At 38.5% G+C, this 25,671-nt stretch overlaps 1 protein-coding gene across 1 annotated transcript in view; it reads left to right on the plus strand.

Annotated features, from left to right (window-relative positions):
* The first annotated feature begins 406 nt into the window (after window positions 1-406).
* Window positions 407-25,671, plus strand: part of hs6st1b (heparan sulfate 6-O-sulfotransferase 1b) — a 49,897-nt gene continuing 24,632 nt past the window's right edge. The window contains exon 1 of the mRNA XM_084399002.1: window positions 407-1,254. Coding sequence (XP_084255128.1) covers window positions 734-1,254 — 521 coding nt within the window. The 5' untranslated portion in view covers window positions 407-733. The remainder of the gene's footprint in view (window positions 1,255-25,671) is intronic.

Consider the following 25,671-nt stretch of genomic DNA (forward strand, 5'->3'; position numbering starts at 1 on the left):
GTTCTCGTACGGAATTTATTTGTGCTCCATGCACTGGCATGAGGCGAATTGCTTATTTTCAGTTAACTTATGTGCACCATAAAATATTAAATTGTTTATTATTAGAGTCGACTTATTAATGGAAAAGATTAATAATCTTATTTATTTATTTAAAAAAAAAAAACTAAAAAAACAACAACAACAAGTGTCTACTTAGGGGTTCTGTGGAATTTTTCAAAGAATTTTTTTTAAAAGGTATCATTATATTTCGCGATATTTGGCATTAAAAATGTAACAGTGCATTATAGTCAACATTATGTTTGTTTTTGTTTTTTTGCTTTTCAAAAAAATAAACTGCAAACGGGAACTCCAAACGAAGCATTAAAGCCCCTTTCCTCACAGTTACTAGTGAGAGCTTGATGTGTGTGGGGGAAAGTGGGTGTCGCTGTTTAGAATAATTATACGAGACAAGGGAGGTATTTTCTGACTAGTCGCTTCACAGAGGACTCAACAACTCGAGATCTGAGGACTGCTGTGCCTTCATCTGCAGTACGGGTCCCGTGAACGGATTTGATCTGGATTTTCGACAGGTATAGGACCGGTCGAAATGTGGATGTAATGTATCCAAGCACACATTGTCTCGAGATCCCGAACTCTTAAGTGGACCTATGATGATCTGTCTACGAAGAGACGCGAAGGGTGCAAGCCACCACAGAAGCCCCGCGGACTGCTGTTGTCTGAGAAATGATAACAAATGAACGACACGGAAAGGAACATGGTTGAAAGGACCAGTAAATTTCTGTTGATCGTCGTCGGATCGGTCTTCTTCATGCTGATTTTGTACCAGTACGTGGCTCCCGGGGTGATAAACTTCGGCTCCCCGCACGGGTACCTTCTCGGCGAAGAGGACATGACCATTTTCCCCACTCCGGATCCGCACTATGTGAAAAAGTACTACTTCCCTATTAAAGATCTAGAGCGCAATATCGATTTCGAAATCAAGGGAGAAGACGTGATTGTGTTTCTCCACATCCAAAAGACCGGCGGGACCACCTTCGGCAGACACCTGGTCCAAAATGTTCGACTGGAGCTTCCGTGTGATTGTAGACCGGGGCAGAAGAAGTGTACTTGCTACCGTCCGAACCGAAAGGAGACCTGGCTGTTTTCTCGGTTCTCCACCGGCTGGAGTTGCGGTTTACATGCGGACTGGACCGAGCTCACCAACTGCGTCCCGGGAGTTCTCAACAAAAAAGAGAGCAAGTCAAAAAAAATGAGGTGAGTTTGTTTGTTTGACCCTGTAAGTGCTGAAAATCTCAAGGTTTTCAAAACATTCAGTGTCGCGAGGAGTTACTCTGGCTCTGTAAGTCAAATTTTGGGTTTATCGTTGCCTGTATAGATAACTTTAAGGTTTTAAACTGTTTTTCTGTGTAAAATCGCCTCAGTAAATCTCCAGTCGTGTGTAAACAACAGCATTTCTGTAGCCTAGTTCTCGCTTAGAAAACGTTCAAGTCGCCGTTTACCCAGTCAAGCTTAAAGTATCAGTTTCACGAAGAAAAAACATGCTGGAATCCGTTACATTTGTTACGAATGAGTTTCTTTTGGGCAATATCGCTTCATTTTTTTTTTTTTTTTTTTTCATGTACTGCTTCGGTGTGGGATGGTGTTTCCTCATTTGTTTTACCTAAGTTATGCTGTAAGAGTTGAAAGGGACATTCCACGGCTTTTCCATTTTGAAAAAGTGATTTTGACGTATTTTATTTTATTTATTAAACGTTTAATCAGACAAAAATATGATTTAGATAGATAATTTTCATCCGTAGTAGTCTCTGGGACCTATATATAGCCTAATAATATATTGCCATATTGAGATGTAGTATTGCTGTGTCTTTGAAAAGGCTGATGGGAAATAGTTGACAGCTTTTAGTTAATTTAGCCATTGGTCATGTGTTCAAGCCAAGGTAGTGGCACTACAAGTCGTATGTTAGAAAGATTTAATGTTCACGTTTGATATGTCCATATTTTCAATAATCAGTTGTTTACTCTATGTATCATGGTTACAGGACTAACTATTTAAAACCTACTGACAACTCATTTGACACTTGTCCTTAAAGCGTTTACATCCTGAAGAGATGATGTCATTATGACATAAAAAAAAATAATAAAAAAAAATATTCATGGAATATTACATCATTAAGTTGAAACTTTTATTTAGTCCCTTGAACTTGACCTAAAGAAAAATGTATTACTCAGTGGCATAGTAGTGATAGTTAGTTTATTGCTCCATCCCTTTGACTTTAAACTTGTCCTTAATTTCTATGAAAATGTCCCATAGTTTCTGCAAAATTGTATTTGGAACTATCAGAACTTTTTCTTATTTAGGCTAGTTTATATTTTTGATGAAATTGGTATCACAAGTCCTTTGGGTGAAGGTCTCTGCGTGTTACTGTCTTTCTGCGTGGCGAAGTAATTTAATTCCATTTAAACTTTGATCTGACTCCATTTAATCACGACCTCAAATTTAAGTTAGATTGCTGCTAATTGGTTATTGGTCAATTATATAATAGTTAAACAATAGGCCTACATTGGATTGTTCTAATTAACTCTTTACTTATATTTTACCCGTTCATATTAGGAAGCTATGTCGCTCAGAGGTCCTCATGCCTTGTTTAACGTGGGTCTCACGATCACAATCTCGCCAGCTTCGATCACTAAACAGAGGCAATTGCTATATACCTGAGATTGGTTGCATTCACGCTTACACAATCAAAGATACTTTGGTATAGCCCCCGTGATTGCATACACTTGAGATTAAAGTAACGTTTACTTCAGTAGAGGTATGGCCACTACTACAGATATAAGTCAAATTACTTTACTTGTCTTATAATAGCTTTGAATTGGCCATGCCGTGGTTTCCCACGTACACTTAACTAAAGTAACATTAAATTAAAACAGAGGTAAGACACATCCAGATTTACGTTGGTCAAGCATCACTTTTGCTGCCCTAAACGAAAATGCACTTTTTGTCTTTGCAAAACACATACACTTGAATTAGTGCCAAATATTAGTCATCACTAATCTGACGCAAAACTTGCTGTAACATACGAATCTGTTTAATCTACTTGGGAAAACTATTTCAGAGTCAGTCGGAATAAATTCAAATGTAACAATTTATTATGTCAGGTAAATGTATCATGTCAATTTCATAATCAGTTGCTCTGAAACACCAAATGCTCTGGAATAAAGAGAAAAGATGCAAACCTGACATTAGAAAATACATGATGCTGAGAGTAATTAATTTGAGCTACAAATCGCCCTGAGCATCTTGTTGCATTTCTTTATATAAACGGAAACTTCTTTCACATTGAAACATTTGCTAACAATGGGAATTTGCATTCAGAGTTTTACACCTTTTGGGAGCAGGATGCCATTTGCCTGGAAGACACACCCTCCTCTGTGTGCGAGTTATCTCTAAACTCTTAAACACCTTAATACCTTTTGGTTTACTTCTTTGAGAATGAGACCTTTGTACTAGTCACACGGAGACATTTCAAATGATACCAAACATGTGTAATACTGTATGATAATTATTCACATTAAACCATATAGATTCTTGGGTGAATTTTGGTGATCTCAGCATGAGAGAGAATGAATGGGGGAAGAGGGAAAGAGATGTAGATTAGGATGATTCTGAGGTGAGACTTGCGTCTCGAATGGCGCACAAGAGTTTGAATGTTAATTTCATTTGTTCTCTCAGAGAGTTGCCCTCTTTTCCAGGTTTTCCAGTCTTACATAACTATGGTATTTTGGTGGAAACTGTGGTTCCACCACCCCATGCAGGGCTTGAACCTATACAGCGTTTCATTTTATAGTTTTAACCAGTAAGCTATATCACCCCTATTTCTGTCCTGCATGTCAATTTTTTTAAGTTGATCACAAAATGAAGTGGCTCAGTTGTGTTTATTGTCACAATGACTAGAAAACACCAAAGCAGTTTCAGTTTATACACAAGGAAGCTCTCCAGCTGTGTAACCAGTTAACTCAGACGCACAATGGGGTGTGTTTTAGCAGGCCTGCAGGGAGAGCTGAAATAACATGCTGATATCTTGCTATTCCGGACAGCTTAAAAAGACATCTTTCATGACTTCTTTGTGCATTTAAAAATCACTGGGACTAAATGTGATAATGGATACTGTGACTCATGTTTCAGAGTTACTAAGTGCAAGGAAAAGTCATCCTAGAACTTGCCTTGCCTTTCACTTTCCCAGGTGGGTTTTTAAAGAATTTTTTTTTTTTTTTACTCTTCCGGGGAACTTTGTGGAATGACTGAGCATTCCAGTGTACGTTTAGCAAATGGCCAGTTAACCTCTTGAACCTCTAATTGACATGATGTTTGGATAAACCTGCACTTTTCAGTCAAGACCTTCTAGATCCACAGGATTCTCAACCATTGAATGGCCACATTCTGTCAGCTGTAGGCTAGGCTGATGAAAATTGGAAATTTCATGGATGGTTATGTCCAATAACTGAAAGAGAGGGTTTAAAAGCTGGCCCAACTAGCCTAATAGGTATCCCGCTGGCTGAGTGCATCACATATGCCTTGATGCACAGGCCTAAGTGACTCGCACTACCAAGAGAGCCATCAGTTGTTACTGGCTGGTCTCAACAGCCCCACACCATCAGCCACAGTTACACTTAAACAAGTAGAGCGCCGTTCACACTCCCCTGCTGTTGACATGTTTTCAAGATGGAATCGCCATGTGTTCAGTGACTACAAAGTGCTTTATAGTACACAATTCACTGGGTTTTAATACAGAGATAATGTGACCCTGTAGGAAGGTTAAGTTAAAATCTCTAGGAAAGTTTTAAAAGAGGTAAATGCATATTAAGAAATGTGTTCACATGCTAATGAAATTGATGGTATGCACAATATATCAGTTATCTATTATAATATATTTTGAATTTTTTCATTTAGATTATGTTTGCCATCATCTAATTCTCACTTAAAGTTAATCTACTTTTTTATAAAAACACTATACTACAATGTATACTACATTCTACTAGAAGTTGAACCTCCTTCTCTGTGTTTTACAGTTGCTTGTTAAGATTATCATAAAATTCAGAGTAAAGGCACATTATCTGTCCTTCCCCTGGGTAACGTCTTAATGACACACGTGTGCGTGTGTGTGTGTGTGTGTGTGTGTGTGTGTGTGTGTGTGCACGCCGATGAGAGAAGGAGAGCAATTTGAGACTCAACCAGAAATAGAATAAGGTTAGTTGCACTTGAGGAAAATGTTGTAACTGATAGTATGGGGTCTACCGTCTGTGCACTACTGTATTAACATCGCATGCAGTTGCATGGAGAGGTGTTGTGTAAATGACTCATTTGTGATTTGTGACTGTCAATGAATACTTTGTGTATCTTGTGTTCGTAATAGGCCTTTATCACACTACCGTGTTCAGGTTCAAGCTTCAAGCTTCAAATAGTAGTGTAAAAAACTTCCGCTATAGCCTGTATCAATAGCTGTGCCCATAGCACGGGATTGTTGTGATGTCAAATTCAGCACAGATAGGCCTACTTCTTCTAAAGACACCAATCTCATTTTACAATCATTAATTGAGTATTGTGAAACAAGAAAAAAAAAAGGTGTCGTAATATTCCGACACACATATCGTGATTTACTACAAGTCCTTAACCTAATTATAATGATAACGACATAGAGGAATGATATTCAGTTTTTCCCACAGGATTTTGTGAGACTTCATTTAAAGGGGAGCGCTTAAGCCATACTGTATGTGTATGCGCAACACTTTAGAGTCTGACCACCTTATTTTATTAGAGAACTGCAAGATTACAATACTTACTGTATTAAACAATGTTCGCATTTTTTCACGCACTTACTTCACAATGCAATCATCAATAATTTAGATCAAATTGAAGTTGTTTAAATAAAGGGGTATTTCCAGCCCATGCACAATTCACGAAATTAACTGGTTTGGTTTGAGCTATATCCTCCGTGTTTGAGTGTAATGATTTGATAGCATTATACTGTAGTGTAGACAAAAATTGGTGGTAATATAATGCAAAATGAAAGAAAATAGCTTTAAAAACGAAATTAAATCAGTCAGACAATTCCTCATGACTAGTTGACAATCGCGTCTCAGATAATGTGACACAAAATAAAAGACGACATACATAGGGTCAATATAAACCGATTTAAATGATGTTTGATTAAATTAGTTTAAATTAGTTTATTTTAATTTTCTTCTCAAAACTGGCGTCCATTGACAATAATGCAGGCGGAAATTCGTTTACGCTACTAATCGGAGCCGATTGTGAAGAGGCTGACTGTGATAAAGGCCTATACAGGAAATGCAAGTACAAGTTAGTATAAGCAGAACAGCTTCAAACAACCTTTAAAATATTTTAGCAAAGTCAGCAGATTTAACAGAAAATTGTCATTTCAAAATAGTATTCAACAAGTCAAATTATTGGGGTATTAATCGAGCCAGTAGCACAAACTGTGGACATTGCTAAAGTTTAATACTGAAGAACACTGCATTCTGCCCTGTGCTTAATCCATCACCCACACACACCATGTTAGTTTTCACCTAAGCAAGCAGCTATTGACAGCTTTAAGTCCAATCTGTCTGTAGCCCTTGGCAACAGACTGTTTGCATCGTCTGCATGTCATGAGCGTATAATCTTAACGATTATATAGGAAACTGCAGTTTAAATGCAGGGCTGTCGTCCATAAACCTTACCGTTATCAGATAAGATAAGATTATGTTGCAATAATGTTATTTATTAATCTGTATGTAATTTAAGTAGCACCACACCGCTCTACTTTCTGGGCTGATGATGTGCAGTTCAAAGTGGAGATGTGATGAAACGCTGGCTGTCATAGATCTGGATCAGGCGGGATGGTGACATAGATTTAGACAGAGCTGCTTTTGTGCTAAATTTGGGTCTCGGGCTCCACTGGGAACTGTTCAGGGATATTATGTCTAGGTAAGGTCTCTTTGTAGCTTGAATGATTATAAGAGGATTTGTTCTGGACATAAATGCTGATAATAATCAGTACAGCAAATCTTCAGCCTGATTTTTCCACCACAGCTATTATGAAACTAATGTGCAGCATAGGTTTATTATGAATTGCTTTGCAGTATTCATGGTGCTTGTGATGAATACTTGGCCCACTAGAGTCAAATGGCTATTTCTGGAAGACTTTAACTGACTAATAGGTTTCAGTCGAAGATGTAGCCTACTGTATGAATAAAGCAATTTGTGTATTAAAACTAAAGGAGACTGTAATAACGTAATAATAGAACAGAAATGTCTGTTGGCGTTCCTATTGTAGTTCTAGCATGTGTGTGTTTAGAACGATATCTGCATCGTTATCAACATATAAATAGCATCTGAAATGTAGTATTTCAAATGAACAACTTTAGAGATGTAAAAATGTTAATGAATAGTTTTAGGTTCGTAGGATATTGAATTCATTGAGTTGATTTTATTGTATTTAATCAACACGAATAATTTAATCTGTTCAATTCCATCAAATTTGTTTAATATATTTACCTCATGTCACATTATTAATGGTTTTATTCTGCTCTGTGTGATTTATGATGCCATATTGAACTAATTTAAAAGGACTTCATCACTTTAGTTTAGCCTAAAAATAATAAACTTTAAAATGGGAAAATTATTAATTCTGTAATTTTAATCTTACATAATCATAACATTTTTGTAATGGTTTATACTTTTTTCTTTTTTTTCTTTTTTGAGAAGGTTTTTGGCTTAGTGTAGGATTGAGGTGTGGTTTATTTATTTGCTTTTTTGAGGGCTTTTTTATTTATTGGGGGGTTTGGAGTCTGATTTATTCTACTGTTATTGAAAGTATGAAAAATTACTGTTTTCTATGTATGTAAACGGATTTTAAAATGTAATTTATTCCTGTAATGGTAAAGCTGAATTTTCAGCAGCCATTACTCCAGTCTTCAGTGTCACATGGTCCTATACATATATATTTATATTAATATAAAGGATTCATAAAGATTTTTATGCCATTTTTAGCAAATCTTTTTGCCTTTTGGTCACCGGTAAAACATAATATAATAATGTTGCTTGCAAAAAAAAAAATATATATATAATTACGTAGTTTTGTCATTTACCGGTAGGGCCTAACGGCTAAACATAACAAGCTGAAAAATTAATACAATGAATGATCAATGAGACCGAGGGGTCACAAAGGTTCTAAATAGACTCTGACTGGGTGAATCCTCTTTGCCGCACTGGTGTAATCTTGAAGAAGGTGTGTGGACTGGTAATAATAGTGGTGCTGGCTGCAGGATGTGATTTACAGTGAGCCAGAGAGACAGGACAACAGCCTGTGAGGGAACAGGCCAGCGGTAAGCCACTAACTACCTGTCCGCTGAGACAAATTAGGGCCAAATTCTCTCAGACTTTCCCCTGCTCTTATTTTTTTTTGTTGTGCTCATTACCTCCCTCGCTGTATCTACTGCTCTTTCTTACCACTTCATAGCTTTTCTCTCCCTGTTCTTCTCTGCGGGCATGACTGAAATGTCTCCTTTAATGTAAAACTGCACAATTATGACCATCTTCTTTTGTGTTGCTTGCGTAGTAAAATGATGCTGGAAAAGTATATAAATTGTGGTTACCTGGCATGCGAGTTTAATGCAGAAGTCTGGCCATGGATTTCCTGTAGCAGGCATGAAACTGGATGAGCTCTGGATGAGCGGTGGTCTGTAGCGGCGATGAGAAGCAGGAGGTTCGTCGCTAAATTGAATCAGATACTGTCTGGCTGTGATGGCTCACGGTTCAGTGAGAGCCACTCAGACACTCTTTGGAGGTAATTGGAGGACTTTTCTGTTCAACCTCACTCGTTCTTACGTTGATTTATCTTAAGAGATACCGTACCGGTGTAGAGCTGATATTATTCAGATTTTTCACTGATATCACTCATTCAGACCCTTTTCTGGGCCTCATTGTCCGCATTGGAGCTTATTCATTCCAACAACCAAACTGTGAGACATTTGAGGTAAATTGGACATCATTCTTTGAGTAATGTGGAATATAATAGGTTTTTTTCTTCTCTCAAACTCAAATCCCTTTATTTTTTTTGTAGTCTGAACTCTGAACAGATATTGAAATTAGATTCAAAACAGATTTTGTTAATGCATCTCAGTCTGAACAACCTTTGTCGTTTTCACGATGCATTTGGATTTGGTTAACTGACCTCATGAAAAACATAATCAATGGCGGTCCATCAATTGCACATTTCTTGGCCATTACACATTGAATTGGATGTGGTGTTTGCAAAGTTCAAAGCCTTTGATGGTTGTGGTAAAGCTCAGTATTAAGGTTAGCTGGTCAGAGGATACACCTGAACTTTGGGACGTTAGCTGTGTCAGTGACTGTACATTGCATGATAGCGTAGAGCACAGCCACGTCCATATGAGCTGGGACAGCCTTAGTGTGTTAATCCAATCAGATCAGCGAGGGATTAGAGGCCGTTGTCTCCGAAGAAAACCATGGAGTTATGCTAATCTCTTTAGCGATGTGTGCTGGGCCATTGCGTCTCTCTCTCTCTCATGAGATGGAGACAGACAGTTGGTTCCTGTGTTGACATGGGGTAATTTCATACAAAAAAGAACATCCACGATGATGCTTTTTTTTTTTTTTGGACCACAAGGGTTGGGAACATAGAAACGTCTTAATGCCAGTTCACACTGAACTGACAGACGCCGACCAACGGCAACAGGTTTTGTCAGATCAGTGTGTTACCCCTGTCGGCATCTGTTGTCGTTGGTCAGAGCGCGTTTTCACCATTTGAACGTGTTTTTTTAGGGTCGTGGAATGTCTTATATATAAAAATTTGTAATGAATCAGAAACATGCAGCACAACCATGGCTGCATTTCCCAAAAGCATCATAAGCCTATGTTGATCGTAGAAAGCATTGGTGGTTTTGGGAAACACCGCCCAGTATAGTTTGATTCCTAAATTAATTTAATATAATGAGTCAGTTCTTTTTAGTGAATCAGAAACATACTGTGCAACCAGTTTCCTGAATGCATGAATCTTATGAGTCGGCTCATTTTAGTGAATCAAAAACATAGAAAACCGTTATCGGTAACACTTTAGTTTAGGGTCCAATTCTCACTATTAACTAGTTGCTTATTAGCATGCCTATTACTGGTTTATTAGTACTTCTAAAGCACATTTTGCCTTATTCTGCTTGACCATATTCTACATCCTTTAATCCTACCCAATACCTAAATGTAGTAACTACCTGACTAACTATTAATAAGTAGTAATTAGGAGTTTGAGGCAAAAATTTTAGTTAATAGTTAGTGAGAATTGGACCCTAAACTAAAGTGTGACCAAATTATCTTATTATTTGGGAATGCAATTGCATTTTCCCCCCAATGTTTATTTCCGACAATCACTAAGAAACCAAGAATTTCAAGAATCGTTACTGGAAGTGTTATCGAAACCAGAGCCGTTAAATTCTTTACAATTTTGATCCCTACAGTGTTACGGAAAAGGCTTAGTCAGGCCTCGGTTTTAACAAACTTGAAAGTTTTTTCTTAAATATGAAACTCTTGTCTGTACCAAACCGAGAAACACTTTTAATGTCTTATTCAGCATGAAAGTTGAAATTGATGCTTACAAATGCGTCACACTTTTAATGGCAAAAAGTCCTGCTCGAATACGCCCTGCGCTGCCTCAGTGACTAGATGACTGATGTTCACATCATTTGCCGGGACTCAGTGCTGTATGAAATTGAATTCAGGGAAAGCGAAGCCCGCAAGATGGGGATTTAGTAGCTGATCATTGTATTCTACTCGGGAGAGAAATGTTATCAGTTACTCCCTTCGGGAAAAGCAGGCTTAAACCGAAGCAAACATATACGGACTTCACCACACAGGAAGTACACGAAAACTGGTCGATCTGTCAAATAAAAGAGTTTCTCATGATCTGTGTTCCTGTCGTTCTCATCTAGCATCAAGGACATTAGGGGGATGAGGAATTTATGTTGGCAATAATGACTTTTAACATTTTGCCATGAACTTTGATTTCCTTGCCCTCCTTTGTCTTGGTGTGTGAGATGTCTGCAGTTGAATGACATCTCACTTAGCACGTCTTCAAATCTATACCGGTGCGCTCAGGAAATGGGCCGTCCTGCCGTCTTGCACTAGATTGATGCTCTACAAGGGCAAATTACAAGGTAATGAGTGGTTAGCAGGAGACACTCTTTAATTATGGCCTGATGGTCTCGAGTGAATCTGAAGGACAACTATGGATTATTGTGTGCCTGTTTCTGTGTGTCTGGATGTTTCAAGTAGCTACTGGTCACCGTCTCACACTTTCCCCTGTATTTTTAGTCTATTCCGAATCTGGAGGCCCATTTCAAGGCGGACTAATAATAGCCCTGGGGCCTATTATGACAATGACGTGCAATCTGTCTCTTTCTACTGAATGGTCGGCAGGACACAAGCCGACTGCAGAGATTCAGCTCGTGCTAGCTGAGATACCCTCATTAAAAGTGGTCTTAATGAAACATGTGAAAACGAGTGATGAAGGAGAGCAGTTTGTGCGGGAACGATGACAGAATCAAAGCTGTGACCAAATGGTGGTTCCCAGTGGGATTTCATTATCGAATTGTCAAGCACATGTCAACATATTTGCACATGCACACTTAGTGGTTCATGTAGGAGTTGGTGTTTTTTTTTCTTTTTCTTTTTTTGGCTACATGTGGACGTCATTGGTGACAATGGGCAACACAAGCTGTGTTACACATAATTGTGCCTGCACAGAATCTGCACACTTTTCCCCCACATTTTCCACACTGACTGTGGAGAAAAATCAGCTGTATTAATGTAAATATAATTTAATTTCTTTTTTTTTGCCTTTTTGCTTCTTCAGTGAGAATTTTGCATCGATTTTGCAATGTGCACATCCGCGATAGTCACATGTGCGATGTCAAGTATAGGGATCGTAGTGATTCGTATAGAACAGGCCCCACAGTTCGAAACGCACATGATTTGCGGATTAATTACAAAGTTGAACCATCATAGAGTGAAAGTTTATCATTTGCATGTGTTTTAGGTCCTGTCAGTTTAAACTTTCAAGCAATAAAAAAAATGTAAGCACAAGACATGAAATATACAGTGGGTACGGAAAGTATTCAGACCCCCTTACATTTTTCACTCTTTGTTATATTGCAGCCATTTGCTAAAATCATTTAAGTTCTTTTTTTTTTTCCTCATTATTGTACACACAGCACCCCATATTGACAGAAAAACACAGAATTGTTGACATTTTTGCACATTTATTAAAAAAGAAAAACTGAAATATCACATGGTCCTAAGTATTCAGACCCATTGCTGTGACACTCATATATTTAACTCAGGTGCTGTCCATTTCTTCTGATCATCCTTGAGATGGTTCTACACCTTCATTTGAGTCCAGCTGTGTTTGATTATACTGATTGGACTTGATTAGGAAAGCCACACACCTGTCTATATAAGACCTTACAGCTCACAGTGCATGTCAGAGCAAATGAGAATCATGAGGTCAAAGGAACTGCCTGAAGAGCTCAGAGACAGAATTGTGGCAAGGCAAAGATCTGGCCATGGTTACAAAAACATTTCTGCTGCACTTAAGGTTCCTAAGAGCACAGTCGGTGTATGAATGGGTGAATGTGAGGCTATATGTACAGCGCTTTGGTGGCCGTAGGTCTGTGAAAGCGCTATATAAATGCAGTCCATTTACCATTTACAGTGGCCTCCATAATCCTTAAATGGAAGACGTTTGGGACGACCAGTACCCTTCCTAGAGCTGGCCGTCCGGCCAAACTGAGCTATCGGGGGAGAAGAGCCTTGGTGAGAGAGGTAAAGAAGAACCCAAAGATCACTGTGGCTGAGCTCCAGAGATGCAGTCGGGAGATGGCAGAAAGTTGTAGTAAGTCAACCATCACTGCAGCCATCCACCAGTCGGGGCTTTATGGCAGAGTGGCCCGACGGAAGCCTCTCCTCAGTGCAAGACACATGAAAGCACACCTGAAGGACTCCAAGATGGTGATAAATAAGATTCTCTGGTCTGATGAGACCAAGATAGAACTTTTTGGCCTTAATTCTAAGCGGTATGTGTGGAGAAAACCAGGCACTGCTCATCACCTGTCCAATACAGGCTCAACAGTGAAGCATGGTGGTGGCAGCATCATGCTGTGGGGGTGTTTTTCAGCTGCATGGACAGGACGACTGGTTGCAATCGAGGGAAAGATGAATGCGGCCAAGTACAGGGATATCCTGGACGAAAACCTTCTCCAGAGTGCTCTGGACCTCAGACTGGGCCGAAGGTTCACCTTAAACCCAATTGAGCATCTCTGGAGAGATCTGAAAATGGCTGTCCACCAACGTTTACCATCCAACCTGACAGAACTGGAGAGGATCTGCAAGGAGGAATGGCAGAGGATACCCAAATCCAGGTGTGAAAAACTTCTTGCATCTTTCCCAAAAAGACTCATGGCTGTATTAGATCAAAAGGGTGCTTCTACTAAATACTGAGCAAAGGGTCTGAATACTTAGGACCATGTGATATTTCAGTTTTTCTTTTTTAATAAATGTGCAAAAATATCAACAATTCTGTGTTTTTCTGTCAACATGGGGTGCTGTGTGTACAATAATGAGGGGAAAAAATGAACTTAAATGATTTTAGCAAATGGCTGCAATATAACAAAGAGTGAAAAATTTAAGGGGGTCTGAATACTTTCCGTACCCACTGTAACTCAATTTGGAATTTGTGCGCTGTTTTCTGTGCAGACAACATGCAAAAACAGAATTCCGTTCTTTCACGTCTATTTGGGCTTGAACGGACATATGCATGCAAAATGCTGTCAAAATGCCAGACTCTGCGAGTATCCTCGCAAACAGTCGCTTAGCCTATGGTTTAAGTGAACGTAAACAACTAAAACAGATGTGTACCAGGATCCATGCATTCGGTCTTATAGTGACAGTAGCCTAATAAACCTGCTAATGTCTGTGTCATTAATGTTAATCAAACAATAAAATACAAGAGCTATTCAAGTCATCTGGTGTTTGTTTTTATAAATAGTTTTTATATCCCAATATATATCCCAGAAAAACACAACATCACTATGTCTGTTTTTTCCAATATCGTGCAGCCCTACCAGTGAGTATGTTTAAGGTGCGGTCTCTGCAGTGAGGAACAGCCGGGTAATGTGCTATAGTGGAGAAGAACAAAGTTCCCGTGTAGTTGTTATAGAGCAGCACGGTTGGTTCTGATTCATTGGATTCACTCTTTTGCAGACGTTCACCTCCCACTGCCTCTAATATGCTCAGCCCGGCAACACGCGTATAGTAATTCCAGGCTCCCTCTGGCTGCTTTCTGGCTTTACAGTAAGTCCTGGACACAGATCCTGCAACACTGCACCAGATTGATTCCTTTTGCATGCCGTAAATCTTCCCACACCCCTGCTAATGCCCTGAGAACTGAGCTGGGAGAGATGCCTCTTCATTACCCCAACAGCGGGGCATCCGAACCAACCTGTGACACAGCCGATTCTCAGCACAAACTGCATCTGTTATCCGAGAAGATGTTAAATAAAGAAAAGGAATGGCTGAGCGTGTTGAAAATGATAATTTGGCTTGAATCTGAAGGGTTTGGGTTTTTTTTGTTTACCCTTGTTGTTGCTGAGCAGATGTCTTCAGCCAGTGCGAATTTGATGCCGTGAAATCAGGGCTGGCATTGTGTTATTATAGACATCTGGATGCTGTTGTCTGATATTTGGCTGTGCAGCAGTTGAGGGCTTTAAACCAGCAAATTTTTCGATTTTTCTGCCTCTTGCGCCCACAGTTGAAAAAGCATAAACATCTAAACGCTAGAAGGAAGAGATCGATGGACATGGAGCATATGCTGGGAAAACAAAAGTTGAAACTCATATTTTGAAGCTTCCCACCTCCCTGATTTTGAAACATAAACCTAGTGGGATTGGGAGGGAGGGAAAACCAATGCACACATCACTGGAGATATTATTACCCATTTATGGTACTATTTATACCTCCACTGGGTCTGCAGAACACTGAGGGGAAGTGAGGTCATATATGTTGAGATTGCTGGAGGCTGATTTACATTCTCCTGAACATGTTTTATTTATTAATACAATGATGGAGGTCAGTAACAGGCGCTTTTCTGCACATATCCAGCATGGTGTTGGAGGCGGCGAGAGCACCGGCTCGCCTGCAGCGAGTCGAGGGATGTGGGTGGGTTTTGGTTTATGCTCTTACCTGGACATGGATCAGAAAGGCAACAGGCCGTTCAGGCTTTCAGTGGTTTGAGATGTGAGAGCATGCCCATGGGTTGTTGTTGGTGTTGAAATTGAAGGAGAAAAAGAGAGGGAGAGAGAGAGAGGAGTGATAAATACATAAATCTAACCACATTGATGAAAAGATTTACATTGACCTCCAAAACTGTCTGTGAAGAGTAATTGTGGGAAAAGATGAATGGTCTGTTGCCTCCCTTCAAAATCACAAAAGGGGATTGGGTGCAAGACCGTCTATTTATCTATCTCTCTATCTGTCTGTCAATGGCAGAAACGTCAACAGGATATATCCCTTGGCAGGGATTGAAAAAAGTATCAAGTCAGAGTTTTGCTTCTAGTGCCACAAACATAAATAAATGTTAAAAAACATCAGTAAATTACAAGACTGCGCACTGTACATCATACCCGAGGGATGATGGAATATCATGTCTACTACTTCATCTTCTGCTGTTTTGCATTATTCAGCCGTTTTCAATTAGGTAGCAAAGTTTTTTATGTAACTAAACATAGCACAGGGCCACTAGTCTCCAAAGCAGCTAAAGGATTCAGTTTTTGCTTTATAATCTGTTCTCCAAATAACTATAGAGGAGATTATGAGCGAGTTTAACCTTAGGATGCTGATGTTAAAGGGATTGGGACCAAGAAATAAAAATCTGTCATCTACTCGCCCTTATGTCATTTCAAAGCTGCATGACTGACTTTCCTCTGTAGAACACAAAAGGTTTTCTGGAGAACGTTTTGGGCTCTCGTTTGTGTAACAAAAATGAATCAGGACTGTCAAGCTCCAAAATGACCAAAAATGTACCAGAGAAGTTGCACATCTCATACACTATATTCCAAGATAGCTTTGTGTGAGAAACAGACTGAAATATAAGTTATTGACTTCTAACCGTCCACCCCAGTGAAGTGTTAACCTATGCGACTGGATCTCAAGAAGTGCTCGCCAGTCCCATTACCTTGAAAAGTGTGGCCAGGCTTTTTGTATAAAAAGGAAGTCATACAAGTTTTGAATGATATGAAGTTGAGTAAATGATGACATAAGGTTCATTTTTGATGAACTATCCCTTTAAGGAGCTTGAGAAGACACTCTCAGAGTTGTTTGTTGGTGGTGTGTGTTTGTTTAAATTTCTTGGTGTGGCCCTGAGTGTGGGTTTTTAATATGTCTAGATTTTATTGCCATTGGGAAAGGCTGGAGCTCTTGTGAACTACAGCCTAAATTGACAAGTAGATTGAATTTGTGCAAATGGATGATGAAATGCTATTGAAATATTCATTTTTCCGTTGTGCTACAGATGGGTTGGGGCTCCCACCCACATGTCCCGGTACTGCTTCACTTGAGAAAAAACTGTCACAGATTCGTCACCTCACAGCTGTTCCCCAGAGGAAGAGAGTTCCCATAAACGGACACATTTCTCTTCATGATCAAACCACTATTGAAGTTGTTCCTCAGAACGAAATGAAAAGAAACCGAGGGAACAAGCATTCTTAATACAAGAACATCCAGTCTTCTGTTATTAAATGTTCTGAGCTGTTGTCCTGCGTTGCTATGATAAATTTAAAAGGGGAAACTTGGGATCTAATATATTAAAGGCAGAGCTGGAATCTTGCAGTATGGAGGTATGTGAACTGGTCTGTTCGATGAGCATGATAATTGAATTGTTGGAAATGCAAATCCGTTTCAATGGCATCTGCAGACAATGACGAGTGCAAGAAAAAGACCCACCTGTGAAAGCTATGAGTATGTGCAGGGAATTGTGGGAAACCATTGCTTTGCAAGCAGACAAAGACCCTTTGAATCTCTGCAAGCTTTTCAGTCTTTTCTCTCTGGACTAAAAGTAGTTAAGACCCATCATGTCTGTCAATCTTTTCTCTCCTTTCTCTGTCTCTCATTCACTCTTTCATTTTCAATAGATTTAGTCAGTGTAGAAGTTTTTTGTTTGTTTTTTTGTAGGAATACATTGATATTGAAATTGAAAAGTCGACATAGAATTTTAATACTGGCCATTTAAGGGTTCTCAGTCATAACATGAAAACACTAAGCAATTTTATAATTAAAGTGAATTTAGGCATCACAACATTATAATGTACAGTACGAAAAATGGACATTCATTTTGAGACATTCACAAAAGATTGCATTTAATAGTGTTGTTAGTGTTTTTAAATATTAGCTTTAAGTGGGTAAATCTATCGCTATCCCTTTAAGTTAGTGCTTTGTATGTTTCACTTATAAGACTTGTTTGTATTTGTTTGAGCGTGGTTCTAGTTGGGCGAACACAAGTACATCCAACCATCCATCATTCTCATCAGGCGAGCATGTCTTTACCTCAGCAAGCCGTCCGTTCCCCCTAAACTCCTGAGTAGGTGCTTTGGAAAGTTTGTTCATTGAAAAGAAGTGCTGAAGGGAATTTTCCTTTTGAAGCGCAGCGGCCACGGCTACGTACAGGCCTTTGCTGTATGATGGCGTGATTGAAAGCTAAACATGCAGGATTTCTAGAAGATCAAATGATACGAGTTGCTTATTCCTCCAGTGCACAGTGTTTTCCTTGGATTAGCGCTGATTTGCAGGGGTTTGAATATGTTAGTAGGTGCAGTACACGTTGCTTGCAGGCCTTACACTTCAAAGACATCTCACACACTATTTTAATGGCCACTGGTGGAGGAAACTGGATGTGATTTATAGGTTGCGAGTGAAACCACTTGATTTACTTTGCTGCGTCTTACGTCATTTCGAAGGAACTCTGCTCCATCATCGTTTTTTGGCAGCCCTGTTGAAGCCACGGGGACTGTGACCAGGGGATTTTTTTTTTGTCATAGAATGTTCTGGGTTTTTTTTCCAAAGAATTATAGGCTAATTGATGACGCAGCTTAGCAAGAATAAAAAGTGCTGGTGTCTGCCAGTAAAACTGGATTGCGACCAGAGAAAACAAAAGAATCATGTATTTCTTGTGTAGCTGGGTTGACTTCATTTTTTTATGTTCTACTGTACGATATGTGAAGCTCAGTCTGGTTTTGTTTCTTTTTCAGGTGCGTTTAAAGCATCCGTCCATCCCCGACATGGCAGAGTACTTTCCCTTTTAGTTTAATGCTAATCTCATAGTGTTTACTCGCTGCTTAAAGATGTAATTGCCTTTGGTAACAAAATATTAAACCTAGGTATGCACAATAGGCTATATCAGTAACATAACTATTAAACAGGTTTTTGCATTCTCATTTCTTCTATTCACATTTAGATTACATTTGCCGCTCAAAGTTCATCTTTAAAACATTAATAATTTAAAAACACTGTTAAATGTAATCTTTAGAGGTGAAAGTGTTGTGATTAAATGATTGATTTTAGCCTGAGATTGGTCGATTGAATGAAATTTTGCTCATTACACCTGTGCACTAAAAATGTCTGGGTTAAAAACAAGCCATTTGGCAACCCAGCACTGGATAAATATCGGACAGGACACATGCTGGGTTAAAGGAAGTGTGGGTTGCACACTTTTACCCAACTTTTGCTCATATTGACTAAAAGCTGGGCTAATTTTGGTTAATGTAACACTCGCTTAACAGGAGATACTTCAAAATGGCCGTGTCGTGTCTCTCACTTTGTCTGCAATGCAAGCGAACCTAGCAGATGTGAAATAATGTTGGTTACTCTCTCTGCAGGACACTTGTGTGCATGACCTCATACATGCACTAAAAATGATGTGTGTGCGCTCTTGCGTTGGTCGGTTGCGTGTATGGAGTTCAGTGCGGGATGCAGTGGTCTGGGTCCCTCTGTGCTAATGAAACACGAGGTGATCTGTGATTTATTGTGTCATTTATCACCTTCTATGTCCCAAGTAGCTGTTGCCCAGATGGTCTTGTCGTTAAGAGGTGTAAATTTCACATTTAAATGGAATCATTCCAGAACTATGTATACGCATACATGCCTTTTAAAATGAGTTCTTTATCACATTTTAAACAGTAAACCTCATTGCTAATGTAAAAACTCTGCAGCCATCTCCAAATATAGTTTGTCAAAGCTTTTATTTGCCATTTTGTGGCATGTCACCAGGCATTTTGCTTATTTTGGTCCTGTTATTGAGGATTTTGTGTGTGCGTGCTTGTGTGTACACACATATATGTGTTTGTGCTGATCCTAATGCTGGCAGCTGCATCCTGTTATCATTTACTAGGGTCAGCAAACCCATTGAGTCTTTGAATGATGGCTTTAGCCTCCCTTAGCAGGTGTTTAATGGAAGAATGAGCCAAAGCCTTTACCTTCAGTTTCATTAAACCTTCAGACTGGAGCTTTTAACAGCAGCTGAGGATGGGCCGAATAAAGCCGAAATCATATTTAAGCATCTTTCAGGGAAGAAATGGCCTTTCAAAGCATTGAGAAGGAAAACGGCTCATCTGGGATTCTTCCTAAAGGTTTTGGGTCAAATAGGATTTACAGAGGGTTCTTCTCAGGACTGCTTTGAGCTTCATTTAAGAACATAAGATGTTTCTATTTGCCTGTTTTTGGGCAAACTTGCTTTGATGTATAATATTATTTCAATGTTAATGCAGCGATGTTGATGTGTTAAATGTGCTTGTCCTCTATCATGTTGCTGAACTCTAAATAGACCATTTGGCCACCTGAGAGAAGAGGTTTGAAGTTTGAACAAACCAATGTCCCCATTCACATGCTAACAACTATTCAGTTTCACGCAGTATTCCATACAAATGGATAGGGTATCGATTATAGCTGTCATGTTAAGGAACATCAAGGGACAGGGTTATTATTTTTTTAAACAATTAAAATTCAATGATGGCTGAAGGGTCTTCCCCCTCGTTGATGTCAATTATCAAACACTGTTTGGAAATTGACCTGTGAAAGACAGAAAGTCAATGAAAAGCACTTAACCGTCATGTGGTCAATTAGTAGACACATGCTGATTGATTTTTCCATTGGTCAAGGAATGCTGAAAACCTTTAATGGTTTGTTTACATTTGCCCTTTTTTACAGGATTGAAGGCATGAAACGGCATTCACAATGCTGTTAACTTGTGACATTTCTAAGTGAAACATTTAAATTTTGGCAGATGCTTTTCATCCAAAGTCATTTCCAAGTGCTTTCTTGGAATTAAACCCATGATCTTGGAAAAATATTGAAACATCCTTAAAGCAATATAAATGTATTTCAGATTCAGAAGCGAAACTGTGATAAAGACCTTCTTTTATATATATGCATAAATATAATTTTCATGGTTTTGGGCTTAACACAAGCATAAAAATATAAAAAATAAAAATTTCAAAGTGAGGAAAAATAAATTATATTATATTTAGATGAAATATTTTATTATATTTTTGCTCTTTAGAATAATGTGCAGTGATGAATCGTGCAACAAAACCAGAATTTTTTTTTTTTTAGAAAGTCAATGTCAATTTGTTTTCTTGTTGTCCTGAAAAGCGTTTCTCTTTCTTCTTTGTTTTCGTAGAAAGGCCTGGCTTGGTTTAGCCTTGTCTTATTCTTGGTTTCTCTTAATTACATGCTCGTCATACGCCCCTAACTGTAAGGCTGTAATTAACTGGAAAGCGTTTCGGCGAGCAGCTGTTTGTGGTCTGTGGTGTGGGTTGGGTACAAAGCATGACAGCCGAGACTCTGGATTAACAAATCACTGTGTCATGATCTGTTGCTGAACGTTATGATAACGGTGGTCATTATGACATGATATACAGACACAGAGTTTTCTAAAGTCAGGCAGGGCTGACAGTGGCAGGTGGCACCATAGACCAGAGAGACTCTTTTGTCCAATTATTACATTATTCCACTGGTTCTCTATGTGAGTTCCTACATTAGTTGTTTCAGAGCCATCTGGACCCACTCACTCTTGTCTTAAAGCTCTTTTTCTTCCGTTTAAAGGTCAGTGGCCAGCGGGAATCTGAGCCTGCATGTGGGCTAGAGTGGTCACCACCATTAACATCAGGCGTAGAGGTCAAAGGGTCAGTCCCTGTGGACTTATTTTATGGCATGCCGCCTCCTAGTCAGAATGATCCCATTGCTTTTTCCAGATCGGACATCAAGCCCGATTGGTCGAAAGCAGAATCGTCTTGCTCACCACAAATCTTTTAGGTGCAATATAATGGATTTGATTTCAGTTCAGTGATACTTGACACAATTCCAAAGTGACTCTCGATGCATCTCAATTTTTCAGCTACATTTGTATGTAAATCTTTGTCGAATTAAGACAAATTCTTAATTCAAAAGCAAAACAATATATTTTTTTTATAATTATAATATATAATAATAGAAATTATATTAATAATTATAAAAAAAAATTATTCAGTTTATTTCATTACGAAAAATAAAACATTTCTGGATAAAACCAGATTAGCTTGATGCATTTGGAAAGTGTGAATCACTGGTGGGTTAAAAAATGGATCGACTGCAATGCAAAAATGTTTAGTTATTTGCTGAAGGTCTTTGTGGAGATGTGTTTTTTTATTTTATTTTATTTTTTTCTAAGATGAGCTTTGCCATTTAAAGCCCATTAGGTTGATTGATTGTGTCTGTGTTATGGTAAATGGCAGCGTTGGGTTGATGCCCCTTTTCATAAACTCCGTTTTTAATCTTGCAGAAAGGTTCACGCATCTGTTCATTTTTCATCCTGGCGGCTGGCTGAGGTTCATCGTGGCTGGGGGCACCATATGGTTGAATTACCCAAAGGCCACTGGTTCATCACCTGTTTTTTTGACCTAATGTAAAAAAAAACAACACTGGTTGAGAGTGCTTGAGTGGGCAGAGAGGGCAGAAACACAGACTTGTGAAAAACAGCATACACTGAGGATGCCTTCTCTGTCTGACTGAATGTCATGCGGTTCACGAGGAACTCTAGGTGTGTTTAACTAATCCAAAAATGTGTCTGTCACTTTTTTTTATGCTAATAACGGTGAACCCTGTCTGTTAAGTTAGCATAAGTCTCAACTTTAGATGGCATCCTTATTGACTGTTAGCGATGGGTTATATTCATATTGCACTGATATTAAAATGATTGTTCATATCCATAAGCCAGTAATGATTTTCATGTTATGGCTGATAACCGATGAATTTTTTTATCTAAATAAATGAACAACTAAAATCGAACTAATGTTAGATTTTATTATTTTTTCCTTTTATATCTTGTTTTTTCTTTTGTTTTTAAATGTAAAATAAATCAATGTAGTTATTATTCTTATTCAATTCATGTTTATTTTTTTATTACACATTTTGCATGTAAGTCAGGACAGCATTAAAATAGTAAATATTTTAACATAGAGGAGCATAAGGTTTCATCAATCATATAATTTCAAAGAATTATTAGAAAGAAATGCATGTTGCTATAAAAAATAAAATTATTATTACTTTTTTTTTGTTATTATTGAATAATTGATTATAATAATTAAAAAAATAAAATAAATCATTATTTTTATTTTATTTTAGCACCTTTAAAGGTAGCTTCCATAGGTAAACCTCTGATCAGATCATCATGTCTAAATTGGTTAGTTTTTGGACAGAATAACCTGCACTGTGAACCAAGTGGACAAAGTCTGCTGATGCGAGACTAATAGGACTTTGATAAACTGGTGATGATGACGGTTAACTCCATAGTGCTGGTAATCCGGAGTTCGTAGGTCTGTGCGTTTGATGTCCCTCAGTTCTCAGATTATCCCTGTGGATCCCTCAGTTCTCAGATTATCCCTGTGGATCCTGTTAGTGTGATGTTCACACTGCTAATCTGAGCCAGAAACATGCAGCACACATCTCATATTCACATCCACACATGGACACCTGCTCATGAGATCACAGCTGCGATAGAGAGGACGGGAAAAAGATTTCATTTGACCTCATCAGATGTTGTTATTTTTCTGCAGCGAGCGTTAATCTCTCGTGTTTTCTCCTTTTGTCTGCTTCTCACTGTTTTTTTTTTTTTATCTCCCAGATCGGAGAAGAAAAGATCTGAAATGAACCTGTCACTGTTTGCAACGTTCGCTTGTAAAAGGCAGATTTCACAAATTAGAAACTGTACTGATCTTGCTCTACTGTTGTCTCTTTTTATCTCTTTGGAAAAGACTATTTATGTGCTGCTTTAGTGCTGGTCTACCTAGTTTTATTCAAATCATTTACCTTTTAAAGGGATAGTTCACCCAAAAATGAAAATTGTCATAATTTACTCACCCTCAAGTTTTTTTCCAAACGTGTATGAATTTCTTTCTTCTGTTGAACACAAAATAAGGTATTTCGGAAATTCTTAATTATAGCCATTGAACATTAGTGGAATTGAAAGCTATCAATTTTAAAATGTATTAGGCTTAAAAAATATAACAACTTTGAATTTAAGTGATCTTAAAACAATCCTAACATAATAAATGTCATAAATGTATTTGCCTGTGTCTAACAGGTAGGAAATACACAGAAATTGAATAGTTATCAAACAGTCTGCACTGCATAAAGGAAAAATTCAATATAGAATAGATGAATCCTTATTAAAAGCTACAAAAGTTCTTTAGTCAAGAGCAATGAGTCATTTTCTCTGTTCCCTTTGTTCTTTGATGAACGTTAATGACAGACAGCATTAGTGGCCGTTGTCACTAAGTCCTGCTGCACATGACGTGGATCTGACACGCATCCCATTTTCTCACAACTCTTCACGTTCATTTAAGACTGCTCTTATGAGGACACTTTTGTCTTGTCGCGCTTGAATGGTTTAAAAGCATTTGCATGAATAAGAGCGTGATGATCATATAATGTTACGGTAGCCAAAGGATGCCGGGAAAAACAGATGCTGCGTTAATTGCGCTAAATATTTTTAACACGTTAAACTGAAGAAAAAAAAAGTAAAATATGTACAACATTAATGTTGACCGCGCTCATTTTTATATATGCACATTTAGACCACTTAACTTAGTGATTGCTATCAGGATGCAAAGAGACTTTCAACCAGCATAACAAAAATGTTTCTGGAACAAATCCCTTTCACTGCCTTTTATTATGAGCAATAGTAAAAGTGCCGGTTTAAAACTAATTTGTTTCTATTTTTCTCTCTTTTTGTTCTCATGCTGACCATCTCTGCATCTCTACTCAAGGTAAGGACATTTTATTTTTCTCAGTTTCATTCCCTTTTATAGTGTGGTATCTCGGTGTGAGGTATTTCAGGTATCTCTGATCGTGTTGCCAATAATGACGCCTCATGGGATCTAGGGCCCTTCTGTGTCAGTGGTCCTGCCTTGAGACCATCTGGGTCTTTCGCTTTTGTCTGTCATCAAAGACTAAGATTATCCAGATATCTTTGATATGGAAGACTGCGGATGAACATGCACAGGGTTATACAAGCTCAGTTTTTTCTGGTATTTCCGTTTCCTTTTTTGCTTACTTTACCGTTCAAAAGTTTGGGGTCTTTAAAGAGAAAAAGGTTTCTTTGCTGTAGGTTTTTGCATAGCCTCAGCCACAGTGAAATATAATTTCTCAAAAATTGTATGACTGCGTAACCGTTTATCAAATAATGCTCTGATTGGCTGTGATTTTGTTACTCAGTGAGGACCAAAAAAAATGTTGAGGCTAGAAACTTTAACAACTGGTTGTGAATTTAAGCTGTTCAAAGACTGCTTAGTTCAGATTATTTGCTATTATTTACAGCTTACTAGAGCAGATGATTTCACTGCATATGATCCAAGGGTATATCTGTCATCTGGATGATCTCCACCCAATGCTTTAAACTTGCATTCCAGCTTGCCCTTCCCTTTACAGTCAGCAAATGGTGGAGGATTGTGGAAGGGTTTCTGTTGCTATGCAAATGCGTATTTGGTTCATGTAAACCAAGCCATAAATAAACCAAAAAACAGTGGCCTGAGAGTTTGTGCATAGGCTCCTGTCAGAAGCTGCTCTCCTCATTGGACAGTGCAGTTGTCCATCATTTTGGCCAGCCAGTCGGTGTGAGTGAGTGAAATGAGGTAAAAAATTGTTCTAAAAACAATTTATGCAAGTAAAAGTTCTGCAAGCGAGGAGGCGATCCTCTTCGAAGTGGAGTTTATTCTTTTACACACTCTTTCCTTTTCCTGAAATCGGTAAAGTTACCATAGAGTTACAACACCGTGTCTCTACCAAGAGACAGTCCTTTCACTGAGGGATCAAAGCGCCAGCACTTTTGTCTCAAGCTTACAGAGGCAAAAGATGAGACCGTAAGATAGAAAGCGAGCATTTGAGGAAGGCATTCAGATGTTCCTCTTTGCTGTTGCTCAGTTTTCATCTACTTTTAACTGTCTCCCCCATCCGTGTGTCTCTCATACTGTCACTTTCTTTGATTTGCTGCCTCTCTCTTCACATGGAGATATGAAATC

This window comes from Rutilus rutilus, assembly GCF_951802725.1.
Source record: "Rutilus rutilus genome assembly, chromosome: 24".
NCBI lineage: Eukaryota > Metazoa > Chordata > Actinopteri > Cypriniformes > Leuciscidae > Rutilus > Rutilus rutilus.